An 18,898-nucleotide genomic window follows, 5' to 3' on the forward strand; every position below is an offset into this window, starting at 1 on the left:
AAAGCCAATAAAGGGTGGGAGCGGGAGACAGCAGCACAGAACGTGAGACCATATTTACTTACAAAGTTAGTATTCACTTTATACGAAACATCATATATCGACGTCATTTGATGTATTTCACTTAACTAAATATTCGAGCAGAGGTAAGGAAGTAAGTGCAGGTTTTCACGGGATATAATGTTGTAAGTACGTAGATACAGTCTTCAGCTGTAAGACCTTGAGCATGGTGGTGTACGCCTGCCATTCCCTCATCAGGAGAGTAAGGCAGAAGAACGCCGAGGTTGAAGACAGCCTGCACCGAATAGTGTCACTCTTTCAAAAAACGGTTTCAAGTTTACTTTATTGTCCAAATAAGAGAGAAGGGGTTATTTTAAAACTGAAAACCAAAGTCTTCCTTTTAAATGGCTGAATTAGTGCATCCCGGAAATGAGTGGTTTTTTTTTTTTTTTTTTTTGAGAAATCCAGATATTTGTGAAGGAGGTAAAGAAGCTGTCAGTGTCATTCTCTGTCAGTGACCTGGGCTATGGATTTCCTCTCTTCTGGTTGGTCTGATTGTGTGATCAGACCTGTTTCCTAAGGAAACAAAACGGAACCAAAAACCAATTCCCCTTCCCCCCCCCCCCCACACACACACACCACAAAAATCCCATAGAGCAGAGTTGCTTCCTTTACTCTCATCAGCCTGACGGGTACCCTGGGCCTCTCCATTCTCCCTTTTACTTCCCCTGTCTCTCACTGTGAAGATGTCCGCACTCTGAACACACATTTCTATGACATCTGGCATTCCCTTTCCTTGTCCTGCTCAGGAGTCTGAGCCTGCGGTTAACATAGAAGAGCATGAGTCCTCAGTCCTTCTGAGCTACAAAGAGAGAGTGAAGTCTGGTGAGGTATATGTAGAGTAGAGACCAGCAAGCATAGTGTGCCCTAGCCATAGCCTGTCTGTTCATGGAGAGAGGGTCTCACGTCTTGCGAGCTAAGGATGTAGCATAGGAATTGTGCTTGCTCTGAAGTATTCATTTCTGGGCTAAAAGCCTGGCTGCAGATTTAATACACAATAAAATCCAATGAAAAGGAAGATGGCAGGTAAGGAGCAATGCTTCCGTAGAATTCTAACTATACCATGTGTGCACTGAACGCCTGTTTGAATCTAGTTAGCCTAATAGATGGTAGCTGAGGACTTTGAAGTCGGAAGACTGGGCTGGAGAAACGTCTACTATTACTCCTGCGTGACCGTTACCATGTACCACTGTTGCTGGTCTTTAGTTAGACAGTCATGCCTGTTTCAGCATGAAGAATATCTTCTGAGAATATTGCCATATGACTTTTACAATCATTTGGGCATCACAGCGTACACACAAACATAAGAGAGCTATGACATAGTCTTATGGTCCAACCATTGTATGTACGCACTCCTGGCTTGATGGAAGCTTCTCTCTGCAGAACACGACTGTATGTTAGGTAAGCTTTAATCAGACTCTGTGAGATGAACGTGGTTAGACTTATGAAAGTGAGGAAACAGGCTCAGACATGTGAAGGAACAAGTCCAACATCACACAGCTAGTAGGTGGGGTTTGAGCCCAGAATTCTACAGTTCTCATACCTCTGCTTTTGTTATCTTTGACACTGGCCTTCCTCGTCTCCCATGTTCCATAAACACATTTCCTCACGTGGCAGAAAAGGGACATATGTCATAACCACGCCTTAGCAGAAGTTAATGAAATACTGCATACCCAAATATCTTGTCAGCTTGGAAATAATGTAGAAACATCAGTCACACATGTGTCAAGTGAAAACAAGTCTGGCTGATATGTAGCTAAGTCTATATAAACTGCTGCAACAAGAGTCAGCACTGTTTTAGGGTAAATGTTACAAGGGGACAGGTACAGACAGTTCCACCATCCTTGCCACATTGCAAAGAAAGATTAGTAAGGACAAGTAAAATCATCGGGTTTTGTACCATTTCATAATCAGTCCTTAGGAAAACACTGTGGTATTTATAATGTCATTCACATTGGACACACTCGTGTCTGGTGAGATGTGTATGCCGAATGAGCTTCTGAGGTACAGTTGTTTGAACATAAGTGAGAAGTTTAATAGACAGGAAGTCAGCATCTTGTTTGCTAAAGTTTGAGAATGTTGATTGATGTTGACGAGTGGGTGTGGCAAGACAGGATCTAGGTAATGGCGCCTTCAGCCGTTTCCTATGTGTACTCAACAAACTTGTTGAATGGGACCCGGTGACGGGCAGTTACCATACACACAAAGGAGGGTGTGTGGACTCAGGGTGGGGTGGACACGCTAGAGGAGTCAAATACAGAAAAGTCCAGAAGTTCCTTCAGATAGCTGATTCTTGGGAGACATTTTCCAGTCATATTGTACATAATTGGCATCCGAGACAAGAAAATTGTGTAGCTTATAGTTGTGTTGGGTTTTTTTGTTTGTGTGTTTGAGTGTTTTCCTCTTTGTTCTCTTGCTTGTTTGTTTGTTTGTTTTGCTCTGTTTTGAGATAGGTTTCTTTGTCTAGTATCAAGAGATATCTTTTTGATAGGTTTCTTTGTCTAGTATCAAGAGATAGCTTTCTTGGATAGGACATATTCTGTGATCCTGTTCCTCTTTGGTTTCCCCATTTGAAATGGAGCAGAGAACTCCAACTGAGCCCCAGTGTCCCTTTTGTTTCTTGTCCTGTGTGTGCTTAGATAGCTGATGTCTTCCCAACACAGGATTTTCCTGCTTTTGCATTTTATATTAACATTGGGGAGAGAAGATATTCTTGTATGTTATTTTCTGCCCATGCTACTCAGATAAGAGAGTTACCTGGAGCTCTTCCAGCTGTGACCCTGTTACTTGTGCCTGGTACCATTCTTTGGCCTTTGAGTCTCAGGATAAGAGCAAGGGATCTTACCGTGAAATGTGAACAATTATGAAATAAGGTGGGTTTTTTGTTTTGTTTTGAAATCTTTTCTTATTTTGCTTTTAGATCATTTTGTATTCTGGAGACAAAATCTATGATAACTACTATCCGGATCTGAAAGGACGGGTACATTTTACGAGTAATGACGTCAAATCTGGTGACGCATCTATAAATGTAACCAATCTGCAGTTGTCCGACATTGGCGCTTACCAGTGCAAAGTGAAGAAGGCTCCTGGGGTTGCAAGTAAGAAATTTCTGCTAACAGTTCTTGGTAAGTTATCGTTCCTATTGTCCACGTGGGGGTTACATGGTGTCAGGGCAAGGGGGCCACAGCATAGAGTGGCAGTCCTCATGGAAGACAAGGCTGGTCTCACCTTAACGTACTTCTGATATCCTTGGACAGCAGAAAACAGCTAGTCTCTCTTTTATTGACCGGGGAAAGGAAGAGGACTGCCTACTTCGTAAAAAGTAGGAAGTAGAATTCTGCTATGGTTTGAGTGTGTTGTGACCCAAAACTCATTGAGGCTTAGGAAGTGGGTGGAGCTTTTAGGTAATTAGATCAGGGAGCTTCCAAGCTTGTGAAGGGATTGATATAATTCCAATGATGCCAGATCAATTACCATTGATTGTGAAACCAAGCAGGTTGTTCCAGTTGACCCCTTCTTTGACCCCTTCAGGGCTTTTTTCTTCAAATGTCAGTTTTGCTTTGGTGAGGAAGTGCTTACTGGAAACCAAGGAGATCCAGTTGACACTATGCTTCTGGACCTCCAGAGTTATAAGGCAAAGACAATTTTCCTTTCAAAATAGTGATCTAGCTTCAGCTTCAGGCGTTTTGTTTTAGCAAGAGAAAACAAAAACAAAGGTGACTAAGCCAGGAGTTAACTGGTGTAACATTTCTTTTTCTCTTCTAAAATTTCCCTGAGAATTAAACCTTTTCATTTCCTTTGACTTCAGCCTATCATGTTGAAACATAAAGATTTAATTATCGTTAAGCCTAAGATCTCATTCAGCTTTAAAATGTTTTTGTGTTTCAGTGCTTTTCTTTCTTAAGGATAGACGAGATAGATTTCTGTAATTAGTTACTCAGAGTACGTATTTACTTGTATTTTTAAAGATTTATTTTAAATTATGTGTATATGGATGTCTGTGTGTGCAATGTATGTGTGTTCTAGTACCCATGTAGGCCAGAGGCATCAGATCCCCATAGGGTTGGAGTTATATGCAGTTAGGAACCATCAGATGTGTGTGCTGGGAATCAAACTTGGGTCGGGGTCATCTGCAAGAGCTTTTAATACATACTCCTATCCACTGAGCCGTCTCTCTAGCCCCCCATCACTGGGATGTTTCAATAGGAGGAGATGTATTGTGGAAGAATGAGTTGGAATGTGGACTCGGGTTATTTACCTTCTTGCTACCGCTGTTTCTGCGCTTCAGCGGAGAGGATTAGACAGTTGCCGGGGTGCCTTGCAGCTTTCTTTGGATAGTTACAGGGGTGATGCTTCAACATCTTAGTAAGCTGTCAGAACTCAATTACCCATCTTTAGAATCCGAAATAATGTGTACAATTAATCTCTTCAAATTGGGAGGCTCTGAAAGGCTATAACTCTTATGTCTAAAGCTTTCTCTAACTCTATGTCTAAAACTCCTTGTGGTAGATTGTACACACATTGTGTGCTATTTGCATGAAGTAAAACACAGCTGTCAGCTCTCTGTATTGCGGTAGTGATTTCTCTGTCTTGTGTGTCTCAGAGTACAGGGAAGACTGACTTTTTGTAGGAAATGTTGGTTACTGAAATTACGTAAGATACTCTTGGGAATTATGAAGTAGGACATGTACCTCATGTCAATCTCTGGATTGGTTTTAGTTTAAGATGAGCAAGTGTACCTGGCCAGGGCCTCCTCTAAAGCATGCCTGTGAGAGGCAACAGGCACTAGGAGCAGTAACTGGGATTTCCTTTGCATTCCATTGGTAACTACAGAGGTTGGCTTGGTTGTTGGTCATCTCACTGACCTAGCACACAAGGGGTCGTGGTCTTAAACTGCTTCCATCTGAACATTCCATCTTAACTTGGTTTTAGTTAAAATTACTTTTTATGATGTGAAAGTGAACCCGAGTCAGGACTCAGAGAAGGGAATATGGTGGCATCATTGGAAACATAGCTATGTTTATATCACGGAAACATGGGCTGACCTTATGTTTGTAAACTGTATAAGCTGGTGACAGTTTCTTTAAACCGTGGTCTGAACCCTTATTCAGATTTATCAGGAAGTTCTGAGTCCAGGTACACGTAGAGTGTTTCTCATTGGTATTCATATGCTTCAATGAGGTGACTGACAGCTGGCTATCAAAATTTAGGAAAAGGTACATTGGGAGCGATGGGATTTGAATAGTTATTCCCAGAATAACTATGGACAGAAAAACACTGATAGCCATGGTATCAGCAAGATTGGCCCTTAAAATCTAGTGTGTGTGTGTGTGTGTGTGTGTGTGTGTGTGTGTGTATAGGATAGTTGAGTCAGAAGTGCGTGTGTGGTTTTGTGTGTGTGTATGTGCACACACACTTTTATTCATAATGGTGAAACAAGGAAAACTCACGTAGGACAGAAAGTGTGAGAACCAACTTAGACTGGGGGAAAGAAATCAATAACCCTGGCATTTATCAGGCTTGGAAGACAGATGGTAAAGCCAGCCACAGACTCATAGGAAGAAGCATTGTTTTTCCCGAGGTCTTAGAGGAAAATGAAAATAATGACTTAGTGTTTGGCCAGCATGGCTCGCAGACCAGCCTGCACTATCCCTTCACTAGGATACTAATTACTCATGGGCCCTCCCCCATGGCAGTCCCCACTTCATGCTCAGTCCCCACTGTCCTCTGTCCCTTCAGGAGTAGCTGCCTGAGAGCCGATCTCTGCTTTTTTGAGAGTCTCCCCAAATCCTTTATGGATGTTTGCCTCTTGTCTAGCGGTGATCATAATTCCCCGTCTCTCCCTTCTGACTTTATAGACTACGCACCTTTTATAAGGGCCTGGTGGGCTTGTGTAGGCAGGTTTTAGAGGTGTCCCCAAACTACAGAGTTCATAGTAGCTGAATGGAGGGACACACTTGGCTTATGCTGCTGCAGTGGGACAGTAATCAGCATTTAACGAAGATGATTACTGATACACACAGTGTGACTTACTCTCAAAAAACTCATGGAATAAAAGAAAAAAAAAAAAAAAAAAAAAAGAGCACCTAACCTTACTATTCAAGTCATGATTCCAGAAAGAGAAAAGATCTAGGACGTTTGATAGAAGTCTGATGAGTCAGTCTGAAGTAAGATGGTCCACAGCCACCAGAGAGAACTTGAGAAAAGTCACCACTCCTGCTTAGTGGGTATCCAGTTAGCCCTGTCTACCCTTAGGTGTCACATCCTCACACTGAGCAGACCATGGATCAAAAAATATTTGGAAACATATGTGTGTATATATAGTGTACAGACTTCATGATTTTCCCCCAGTTATTATAACCACCATATATTATTTATTATTTATATTGTAGTAAGTATTACAAGCAATCTATAGGTAATTTCAAGTCTAACCAGGAATGGTTAAGTGAAATACTGTCATTTTATGTAAGGCAGTTGAGAAGTCCTCATTTTTATATCCCCATAGGGTCTGAAAGCAATTACCTACTAAAGAACCAAACAATGACTATATAAACACATTTGTTAAACCCTCAAGACTAACATATTAATTTTATTTCATAAATGTCATGCCTCAGTAAGGCGCAGAACAGCGTGCAATTAGGCCAGAGTTGGGGTAAGCTGCAGGCAGTGAGGTGAGTTGTTACTCTAAACCATTGCTCAGAGGTCTGGAAGATAACCTCCCATTTACCTTTTATGACTGCTGTCTGAATGGATTTGACTTCATGTAAATACATAATGTTAAATGGTCTACACTGTTCTAAGCGGATCGTCCCGGTGATCAGTGCTCTTAATAAATGCCCTGATTGTCCAGTAACGACACCTAGAGAGACATGACTTGGCCACGTACTCACAGATGGCTGCATTCTCAAGGACAGAGAATAAATAGGTAAGGAATGGAGGGGAGCTTCTGGGAGCATCGTCACCCAGCCGCCACATCATCTCTGCTTTTTGGACATGTGCCTATGGAATGGCAGAGCTGAGCTGCATCTGAGACGCGCCGGACTCTATGCAATGGCTGCTTGTCTAGCTCATTACCTGTCTGTGTCTGACAATGCTGCGTAAACTGGTTTGATGACCTACCATTCCTTGTCCCCTTGTCCATTCTGAGCCCCATACTGGCTGACAAAGGGGCGAGTGGCTACGCACGCATCATACTCTGTGCTTACGGTGCTTATGTAATCCATTAGAAAGACAAATCCCATTCTCTGGGAGAAAGCTGTAATCACTCCCCTTTGCTCTCAGTTAAGCCTTCAGGTACAAGATGCTTCGTGGATGGATCGGAAGAGATCGGAAATGACTTCAAGCTAAAATGTGAACCAAAAGAAGGTTCCCTTCCACTGCAGTATGAATGGCAGAAGTTGTCAGACTCCCAGACAATGCCTACTCCGTGGCTAGCAGGTACTGTTCCTGTTAGGTACCAAAATGGTACCCTTGTGTCACTGATTGAGATTTAAACCCAGCGGTGTTTTGTATGTGTGTGTTATACTTTAAATTCCCTGGCCTATGTAGAATAATCCAAATCACCATGACAATTATTCAGTATCTTATAATCACAACCAAGTGTCCTCAAAGAAGAAATATTTCTTTAAAGGTTTCCCCTTTAGCATAGTGTAATTGGTTACTGTGGTAGATCTTTTTTTAATGTTGAGAACTGTGGACATGAGCGAAAGTATCAGAGTGCAAACATGGTGGTTTTGCCTGGATACTGATGTTCCCGTAACTTACCCATGTAAGTTTAAACCAAACCTATGTGATGCGGCATGAGTTTAAAAGTTACAACTTAGCTAAATGTAGCCATCCATGTGCTTATTATAACTGCTATGCAGTAGACCGCCTTGCTTTAGCTGAGCCTGTGGCTGAAGGACCACAGTGACTGTAAACTTGCTCGTAGGACCAGCAGCCTGGTTGTCTGAATTCTGGAGATGTGAATCTGCCTCTTGCAGTTTGTCTGCACCCAGCATTATCTGTCTTTTAACTGCCATTGCCAGACTTACATAAGAGTTATTAGCTTTATTAAAAACTGGTAGCCATAAACATTGTAAAAACAGATTTGCTTCCCCCCACCCCCTTTTCTTTCATAGAAATGACCTCTCCTGTTATATCTGTGAAAAACGCCAGTTCTGAGTATTCTGGGACATACAGCTGCACAGTCCAAAACAGAGTGGGCTCTGACCAGTGTATGCTGCGACTAGATGTTGTCCCCCGTAAGTACATTCGTTCATATGCTTCGCTTCTGTTAGCGTCTGATAGCCTGGTCCAGTTTACTCTGGGAAGGCATATGACGGACGGCAAGGCTGCTCGCATTGATCAGAACACTGGGTGTTTGCCCATTTTCCTAGTTCATTCAGAAGAGAAAACATGACACTTTTATCAATAAAACCATCATTTTAGTAGCTCAAAGTTGTCAAATCAGCTTTGGTCCACTATTTAGCCATTAAAGTACGAGAAGCTTGTGACATTTCTGTGTGCTAATCAAGACAGGTTGGACTCAGATTCTATCTGTTTTTAAAATTTGGTGATATGTATCATTTAAAAGAAAATAATTTTTTATACATTTTCCTTGCTAGACAAAAGCTTTGATGATCTCTTGTAAAAGTTAATATATGCAATTAAATGTCTGTCTGTCTGTCTGTCTTTCTCGATAGATAGATAGATAGATAGATAGATAGATAGATAGATAGATACATACATACATACATACATACATACACGCACACATATACTACTTTTAGTCCTAAGCCGCATGTGGTGGGTTTTCTTATTCCTAATTCTGTGTACACACACACACACACACACACACACATACACACACACACACACACACACATACCATCACCCCGTACTTTCAGTTCTAAGCCCTGTGTGGTAGGTTTTCTTATTCCTACTAATTCTGTTGCAATCTCCCGCTAGCCTCCAACCGAGCCGGAACCATCGCAGGCGCTGTCATCGGGACGCTGCTGGCCCTTGTGCTCATCGGGGCCATCCTCTTCTGCTGTCATAGAAAACGCAGAGAAGAGAAGTACGAGAAGGAAGTGCATCATGATATCAGGTAAATCAGTGAAACTAGAGGCACTGAGGGAACGCAGGGATTAGGAGAACGGGGTGAACTCTGATTCCTCCCTTCAAGTCCTTGCCAAGCGTTTGTGTTCAGTTCAGATGCATAGGTCTGACCACTTCTGGCTGTGCTGTGAAAACTTCCCGTTTTCTTCTCCTGCTTTTAGAATCACAGCAAATGTTTGTCTCAGAAACACCTGCTGTTTCCTGTGAAAAGACCTGATGGTCATTAAGAGACGTGGGTAGTTTGTGGAACTAGTCATGGGGTTTTAGTTTTTCTTCTTGGACAGTCGCACTGTGTTGCCCAAAATGACCTTAAAGTCAGAAACTTAGTGTTCCAGTCTCCTATGGGGTGGGTTTCAAGTGCACACTGCCACACATGGCTTATTTTCTGAAATATTCTAAAATGGTAGATTTTAACTAGGGTTATACTTAAAAAAAAAAAAAAGAAGATGAAGAACACATGACTTAGATAGCTTAACAACTTGGAAATGTTATTTGTTAGGTCTGGAGATGGGAGATCAGAATGCTTGTTTTTTAAGATGCACCCAAAGTTATTTGGGTTTATATTCTATGTCTGTGTTCGATGAAAATTCTTAGGTACTAATTATAAGGCTTTGAAAACAGAAATTTGTAGTTTTGGGCTGAAGTCTTAGAGGACTTTCACAGCAAAAAGGAATTCTTTCTTTCCTTTTGGGGATAGAACATGTATATGTGTCAGTGCTTTAGGAAGTATTAATATTATAGCTGAACTACATGATCACTGATGTTAGAATATGAAACAGATGTCTTCATTATATATTACTTAACATATCCATTTGTACAACCGCCATAATTCAATCACTGTTCCTTATGGTCTGACCAAGATAATAAATTGGGACAAGTACACAGTTAACGATGTGAAGCCTTCCTCTGCTCAGTGTTTGTATTTTTGTACTTATCCATGCTTTGTAGCTTACATAATTGTAACTTTTCAGAAACTAATATTTATTTTTAGCATGTACTGGGGACTTTGTTTTCCAGGGAAGATGTGCCTCCTCCAAAGAGTCGGACATCCACTGCCAGGAGCTATATTGGCAGCAACCATTCCTCCCTGGGATCCATGTCCCCTTCCAACATGGAGGGGTATTCCAAGGCTCAGTATAACCAGGTTCCCAGCGAAGACTTTGAACGTGCTCCTCAGAGTCCGACTCTGGCACCTGCTAAGGTAGCTGCCCCTAATCTAAGCCGGATGGGAGCGGTCCCCGTGATGATTCCAGCACAGAGCAAGGACGGGTCTATAGTATAGGACTCTGCACCTCTCTTTTCTGCTTTCCATGGCTCGTTTCTTCTCTTGACATATCAAAACTCATTCTGTTCTAAATTTTGTTAACAGTAACCCATATGTGTGTGTGTATGTGTATCTATACATATATATGTCTGTGTATATATACATATATATATATACTCACACACATGTGTGTGTGTGTATATATATGTGAAGAAGTTTATAAGAAACATGCTCCATAAGATTTTTTTTTTTTTTTTGTTAGAGTGAAACCTTAAAGGCTTAAGAGTAATGGCATTAACCATCTGGAGATTTTGGGGTTTCTTACCAAGTTGATTTTAAGAGCATCTACATAATAATGCCATTATTGTATATCTTAAGAAAGATATAGCACTTTGAATATGATATCATGGGTCAAGAAATTTGCGAATTTACATACATACCAAGTTGGTTCTTGAATCATCTGAAAGTGATACTTTGTTGTTTCTACCATTATTTTTAAGATATCTGTCTCATTTATTTATGAACAACAGTATCTCTCAAATTAAAAAAAAAAAAGTCCATGGAAAAACTACTTAATGTATGAAGTTTTTATAGTCTGAGAATTCTTAAGTGTATTTGATTATCTGTAAGAGTAGGAGACATTACAGTTTATTAGAAATAACTAGTTTTATTTCTAAGTCACTCATAAACATCTATGGCATGATTTCTTTTTTTCTTTCTTTCTTTTTTCTTTTGTTGTTGTTTTGAGATAAGGCCTCAGTCCGTTCGTTGCCTAGGCTGGCCTCAAATCATGATCCTTCTGCTTCAGCTTCACAATTGCTAGGCTCACAAGTCTGTATTACTATACTGGCTATAGAACAGTTTAAGTATTTAAACAATACAGAGGGAACAGGAAGTAGTAACCTTTTGTGCACTACAAAAAGAAGCACCTTTCAGCTTCAGAAGCGTTTGCTTCTGCTACACACAGCTGAAACCCTTGATGCAACACGGGTCAGAGTAGGAGGAAGATCAAGGAGGAGTGTCTCTGCTTCAGGGCCTGTGGATGGCTGCAAAAGTCTGACCAGGCAGGATGAGGGGGCCAGATTTGTCAGTCTGCAGCTGAACACTGCCTTTGTACTTTAGGTGATGTTTTTGCAATTGGAAAGGAAGGAAGGGATGGAGGGAGGGACAGAGGGAAGGAAGAAAGGAAGGAAGGAAAGAAAACTGTTCATTCACTTATCTGGCAGTAATGGATGAGAAATCTCAAATTATTGATTTTTTTATATTTTTTTTGTGTTTTTGTTTTGTGGCAGACCATACTGCATATTTTACAGTGTAGAAACATGTAATCTAGGCTTTTGATTTGGAGTACGGTTCCTGGAGGCTGTTTTTCTCTAAGAGTCAGTGAACAAAGATATTTGAGGCAAGTTAAGTGTCTTCCACTAGTCCTGAATTCCAGACTCGGGCAATGTGCTTGATGTCCTGTGGCCAAACCTGCCTCTTGATAGCTGTCAGAGATCAAGGTTGAGTCTTCGTTTTGTGAAAGTGACTTCCTCATAAAAGAAATTTTAAAAGGAGTAAAGGGAATACTCCTATCTGCCAAATGTATTAAATATAGTTTTCGTAGGAAAAAAAGTGAATCTATTGTATATCCCTTAAGATTGTGAGGGAGTGTGTGTAGAATGTAATGAGCCAGCATTTTCTTTATAGTAGATAAGGTCTGTGATAAAAGATTTCTTTACCTGCAAAACCTTTCCCCTAGGGAACTGGTCTCTGTTAATCTCTTCAGGTGCGGTGCTGGTAAATGCTACATCATAAATTAATGTTGGCATGCATTTACAGTTAGGCAGACTACTGTGTATACTTTTTAATGGTGAACTTATACTGAATGTCCATGTAATGGATTCATGTACAGTTTTACATATTTGGAAGCCTTTTTTAAAAGTAGGCTTAAGCCTCATATAAAATTACCTTTTATATTTGTGTTGTTTTCATCTGTGCCTTTTTAGGTAATTTAATTTCTACAATGACTTTCTGGTGCCTATGAGCTAGCTATCACCTGCCTTGAAGGTGCTTAGAGTGAAGGTACTGTTTTCAGAAGCACATCACTGCGGCTTCTTTCTACCCCTAGAGTCTCACTCAGTCTTGCCTTTTCTCCTCTGCTCTTCTTGATGTCACTTAAATGATACCATTGTTTATTAGGATTTAAAAGAAATTCACACCCTCAGCACGCTTTGACTGTGTTTCTAGTTTATAACCATAGCCACGGTCAACTCTCATATGTTTGGCATTTTTCTAAGATATTACAAGAATAAACCGGAGTGTAGATCTTGACGATTTGTAGGTAGTGAAGATTACGCTAGGTAGAAACTACGACAAAAGCAGATGTGCAGAATCTTTTCCTTAGACTTTGTATTTATTTAAAGGCAAACACAACCTAGAGTATCCAACTACTTTTAGTCCAGATCTGTAGCAACTGTAATCTGAGAGAGAAGCTGGTTTAAAAAACACAAGATAACACTGAAAACCAACAGGCCTGAAGGATATAGAACCGGACATTGTTACGTTTTAGGCTTTGGTCTGCAGGCTTCTCATTGTTAAGTCTCAGTTTACCCAAAGGCCAGAGGAGTACTAAGAATTTCCCAGACAGTTCTCTGATTTTGGTTGAACCAGGGAGCAAATATTTGCTCTAGAATCAATACTAGTGATGGTCACCAGCTCACCAACTTTGTTGGTGCATCTTAACGACAGAGCTAGTGTGAGTTCAGGGCCAGCACTGTCTCCAGAGCAGACCTTTCTGATTCCACCCTGTAAGTGAGAAGCTTAACCCTTATTTTAATGTTCCATAGGGTAATCTGGAGAGAAATGACACTACAGATTCCATAGTCTGTGTTCATATTCTGAATATAGACTAGTTTATGGGTATTACTATTGATAATCTTAGTAGTGTTTTCCTGTTAAGAAGCCTCGCCTAATGCTCAAAGTCTGGTATTGATTTTCATGATTTCTCAGTTACATAGACAAATACTTACTTAAATTTGAGTTGTCTACCAAGGGTTTATTAGTATGGAAACACAGACTGAGTGTGTTTAGTAGGGACGATCCATATCGATCATGGAAATGCCTGATTTCTGGTACATGTGACTGCACATCTGTGATCCCAGAACTCAGGGGCACAGGAAGATCATGGATTTGAGGCCAGTAGCCAGTTCAGAGCAGGCCTGAGCTACACCAAGAGACGTAACACCTGGAGACTGAACTCAATGATACAGTATCTTATCTCGAATGGGCAAAAAGACCGAGGTTTGAATCTGAATTCTTTTAAGAAATGAATTTCAGACTGTGCCCTGGGAATTAGATTAAGTGAAGAGGCAAGTAAACTTTATGGTTAGAAAAGAACTCACTGCATGGAGTTGGCTATTCTTTAATGTGTGACTTATTAAATAACTACTGTCTGTGTATACAGCATGTAAATTTGAAGCTATGTGAATGTTCATAGGTTTCTGTTTTTTCTAAAATATTTTCAACCGTGTTTAGAGTGCTCTCAGCTGCCTTATTTCAGTGTGAACAGATAATGTTCCTATTTTATGTGGCGAATGCTTTATTAACTGTGTCACTTACAGAGTAGTGTGTAGAAAACGGCTGGCACAATTTTAAGTGGTTTGCAACATTATATATTATATATGTACATATGTTTATAACATTATTGTGTTTCATAGTATAAATGTTCTGGGCAAGTTTTAGTATTTCAAATGCCTCTGGATATTCCAGCAATAAAGGCAACTTGTTCTGCAGTCAAGTTTGCCTACTTTGACACTAACGTAATCTGTATTTGAGCAAGCAAGAATCCTTTTGAAAATATTACAGAAAGACGGAATAAATAAATTAGTGAATTGTGGTTATTTCTCCTTTAGGAAGGCCAACCATTTTGTACCTTCCAGAACCTGACCCTAATAAGTTCAAGCTTACAAAATTTGTCCCAGTTTATAGAGTCTAGAGGCCATCAGTTTTGGGCTTCGTTGTTTATTCAGACACTAAAACGTCTGCCGAAGGTGAGCTTTGGGATTTCTGCTCATTTGTTTAATGACATAGGTGCTAAGAGGACCACAATTCACCAATGGACTTATTCTTGTTCCTACTTGTGAATTTTGGCAATAAACACAGCTGTATTAAGAATACTAATTTGACACTCACATTTGCAAAGTTATTGGTAGTGTCAGTTTCAGATTTTGTATTTCAGATATCTGGCTTACATATCCAATGATGCAGATTTTAAAGTTTGTAAGAACAATTTTGTTTAAAAACAGAAACTTGCTCTTAGTTTTGTGACCTTGTGTACTTTTGAAATAAAATGAAGAAAGCAGTCCCCTGCCTTGCCGTGTGGCTTTATTTTGCTTTTACAGACACCTACCAAAGCTTCAGTGTGTCTTTCCTTCCTGCTTTCCTGTATCAAGACTCTTTCAACCTCATCCCTTGAACAAGAAGAATAAAGAATGTAATCATCATATATTAGTGAACATACATAATACTGTTTGCCACGCCACACATATGCCAGTGTACAGTGTGGAGATTGAAGCTCCTGGAATTCCAAAATTTCTGAAATCAACTCACATTTTTCATGTGAATTAAAAGTGAGTGTTTATAAATGCATATTAAACACATAAACATGTTTTGGTCCCTTCCTGCTGCTTTAACAGAATCTCTTATTCTTAGTTATTTATAAACAAACTCTAGAAACCTAGAAACCCAAGACCATAGATAGCACCAGAAGAATCTGAGAGTTGTGTCTTCCTAAAGTGGAATGGGGGAAGATAAACTCATTCATGCCTTTCCTAAGAACCATTGATTCCAATTAAGAGGGTGGGATCCCTCATGACGGCCATTTTCCAAAGTGCTGCCACCCTCCACCCCCATCACATTAGCCATTGAGAGCTCATTCAAGATGAGAATTTCAGGAGAGCATAAACATTCCCATCACAGCAACAGTCATCTCATAGTTTAAAGCTGTTTTCTTGGGCTTGAAATGCTGATTTCAAGAAAATGGGGGATTTGCATTTCAGTAAGAGTACACATTGAAGAATAATGTGGTTATTTACCAAGTTGGCTCAGCCTCAGCTTGCCAGCATCTTGACAGTTACTATAGGCAACTGTCCTGTGCACTGTAGAACGGGAGTGGTGTTTCTGGCTTCTACTCATCATTAGATGTCAGTAGTAGCCTTGCCTCTACCCCAGTTGTTAAAATGAAGTGTCTTTAAACACTGCTTATTGCCCCTGCACTGCTTGGGGTAGAAGGTTGATCAGGTCCACTTAAGAACAAACTTGACTCAGAGAAAATGTGAGATTTCCTACTCGGGCTAAGATGAAGAACATAGGACATGAAAGAAGCCATGTGAGAATGCTGGTGATTTCTAGTTGCTTCAGTTCCCTACCTCATGAAGGTTTTAGAAAATTGGCATGACAGTCAGCCTTTATAGTCATCCTTGATATTTGATACTTGATACTCATAACAATACATGGGATTTCAAGTCTGGATTTTAAAGTTCAAATTACAATAGAATGCCAGGTGAAAGTATGGTGCATAATTGAATGCCTTTAACATAGGACATATTTTAACCGGAATAACTGTAAAGACCAGATGATAACTTGGTTAGCTGAGTAAACACTGCAACACTGAATGTAAAGTAACTTATCAGTAAAGTGGTCTACTATGTGTCTAAGCCATAACTGAATATAACTTCAAAACACAGTAATGGCAGCAGGCGCCAGGCCAGCCCCACAAACCAAGCTCAGGGCTTTAAGGTTTTCTGCTATTTCTGAAGTAGAAGCCAAGTTACTAAAGTGACTTTTCAGTGTTGCTAAGTGTTAGAGAACAGCAAGGAAGTCCTGTCCTTGGTTGTGATGATTTAATGAGCTGAGAAATAAATGCTATTCTACATAGGTAGCACATTACCTAATTTTGATATCCTAATACTTTTTAGTGTAAAAATCCAGGGAGACCTGCTGAAGATGCCTAACACAATATTTCTTAGACTTTTAAGTTTTCAAAAACATCTTATAGTGCTGTGTCAGCTGATGTCTGTAAATGATTGGTCTTCTGAAATTGGTTATTTACAAGTGACTTCTTTATGTGTAGTTGGATTTGTTCACTAGGGCTTCTTTCCCTAACAAGCGACCACAGAGGCTGAGGCTTCAGTAACAGAGACTAATGTCTCCAAGTGCTGAGACCAGAGAGCCTCAGTTAAGGCAGTGGCAGGGAGGGCTTCCTTCAGGACCTGTGAGACGGACTGTTTCAAGCATCCATTTTTTTGGCTTTTCCATGGGTCTTTTCTCCCTGTCATCTTCTCATTGTTTTTCTTCTATAAATACCTGTCTCTGCCATATTTGCTCTTTGTTCGAGGACATCGGTCATACTGCATTTACACCCAACGGAGAACTCATCTGACATAACTGTAGTATCTGTTTACAGCAGCTTCCCAATTCATTCAATACGGATTACATGTCCACATAAGAATCTGAGGTGCTGAGGACAACTCAACTCATAATAGCAGTGGGTGCAAACTACCAAACAAAGTCCTAAACAGTCAAAATTTATATGGAATATCTACATAATTTCCTGTTTAATATACGGTGATTTTGTTTTTCAAGACAGGGCTTCCTGCCTTGGCTATATTGGAACAAACGCTAGATCAGGCTAGCCTCACTCAGATTGGCTTGCCTCTGCCTGCCAAGTGCTGGGATTAAAGGCGTGTGCCACTGCCCAGCTTTAATCTACAGTGATTTACCATCAACATGAGTGATACCTTCACTTGCCTCATCCTTTCTCCAATCTTTCACAAAGAAAATGGGATGGTATTACAGTTTAAACATACTCCCCAGGTGGTAGATGAGCTGCCAATCAGCTGGACTTTATGACTCTTGCTGAAAAGATGCCTGACTTTCAGGGAAGCAGAACTAAACAGTGTGTCTTTCTAAGTTAGTAACTGGGTCTGAGTAGCTTTCTTTAGTCTTTTTTTTAAAATTGTATTTCAAACAGTAATAAGGAAGGTAATACAGTGTGAGACACAAGACAAACCCTTGCCAGCATGTTTTTATTCCCAGTTTTGTTTTTTTTTTTTAAAGTATAGGCAAAATAACTGGCAACTGAGTTACACACCTAGAACAATCATTACTATAGGCAAAAATTTGGCAGCAAGGTGGTAGACCATAGTACCTGTAACCATGGCAGACCTTGTAAATGTTAGAAGGAGGCCATAGAACTGTGCTTTGAACACGAGTGGAGGGAATTTCTTTGAACAGGGAACTGGCAATGCTGAAATGCCTGTCTATCTGGAGCATGAGAGAGTGCTGGACCGGAGATAAAAAGGATAAGAGGTGTGTGTTGGTGCTCACACTCCTGTGGAGAAGATGAGGGCTCAAATCCTATAGGGGCTATCAGGAAGCAGGGAAATCTGTGTATGGATGCAGATGTCTGAGTTGGGATTTAGGACTCAGTGCTGTTAGGCAGTGCAAAAGAGGGAAGAAAAAAGCAGATGCCACGGTTCTCAGAGTCACACCTTTATGTCAGAAAGTTCAATCGAGCAGATTCTCAGTGGTCATAGTTGTAGATAATTTGCAGCCGCTCTCATTTTACTCATAGTAAGCCACTGCCAAATACATTTCTAATGTACTTTTCAGTGCACATTAAGTTTCTTCAAGTTGCTGGAATTTCTACAAAGAACAGTTCTATGTAGAAACAAATTAAGTGAATGAAAGAATGAATTATTTTGCCCTTGAAAAGAAACTATGATTAAGTGACATATTAGGTTAGCTATTCCTACATGAATTTTGGCCACTGGTAGTGTGTTCTTTTAATGTTAAATAGGACAGTTTGCCTCTCACATAGTCCCAGAACTGTCAGCAGTAACATTTGTAGGCAACAGTAGGACAGAGAGGAATGGAGACCAGTAACTGTAACCTGTCGTCTGGAAAAGCTGAGACTCTTCTAAGACTCACCAGGCTTTTAACAAGAAAAGTCAAGTACTTCTGTGTTCACAGAAACAATACAAATCAAGATTAAAGTTCACCAAAAGTAAAACAGGTCTTTCCCTGTCAACTAAAATGTCCTCAGCACTTCAGTATGTATTTATATGAGCTTGACTGAAATTTCTTACAATGTTATGAGCAAACAATAAGCCACAGTTAAGTGAAAAAAGTTAAATAGCAATTCAAATTTTACAAGGGAATGCCAATAGACTTAAAATGTAAAAACAAAAAAAGTGAAATGTCTGTGTCAGTTGCAAGAAATGACATCAAACTTTGAGACAGCTTTGAGGTGGTAATTTATGGAATTTTCCCCAACACACATTATTACTTTTGTACATCATGCACTTTAGTACTGAAGCAACAGTTGAAATCTGTCAGGATGTCCAAACCATCAGTGATTTGCTCATGCTGACAATTTAAAATGGACTCCACAACCCTTGACATCAGGAACAGCCTATTTAAATGATTAATCATTAA

At 40.1% G+C, this 18,898-nt stretch overlaps 1 protein-coding gene across 2 annotated transcripts in view; it reads left to right on the forward strand.

Moving 5' to 3' along the window:
* Positions 1–18,898, forward strand: part of Cxadr (CXADR cell adhesion molecule) — a 48,200-nt gene that overhangs the window by 23,376 nt on the left and 5,926 nt on the right. The window contains exons 3-7 of one of the 2 annotated variants that reach the window (XM_034515172.2): positions 2,978–3,182; positions 7,339–7,494; positions 8,178–8,300; positions 9,007–9,145; positions 10,174–14,765. In XM_034515172.2, coding sequence (XP_034371063.1) covers positions 2,978–3,182; positions 7,339–7,494; positions 8,178–8,300; positions 9,007–9,145; positions 10,174–10,438 — 888 coding nt within the window. In that variant the 3' untranslated portion in view covers positions 10,439–14,765. Of the gene's footprint in view, positions 1–2,977; positions 3,183–7,338; positions 7,495–8,177; positions 8,301–9,006; positions 9,146–10,173; positions 14,766–18,898 lie in introns of those variants that run through there. The other variant, XM_034515173.2, reaches the window with a different exon arrangement.

The sequence above is a fragment of the Arvicanthis niloticus genome, chromosome 12, assembly GCF_011762505.2.
Source record: "Arvicanthis niloticus isolate mArvNil1 chromosome 12, mArvNil1.pat.X, whole genome shotgun sequence".
NCBI lineage: Eukaryota > Metazoa > Chordata > Mammalia > Rodentia > Muridae > Arvicanthis > Arvicanthis niloticus.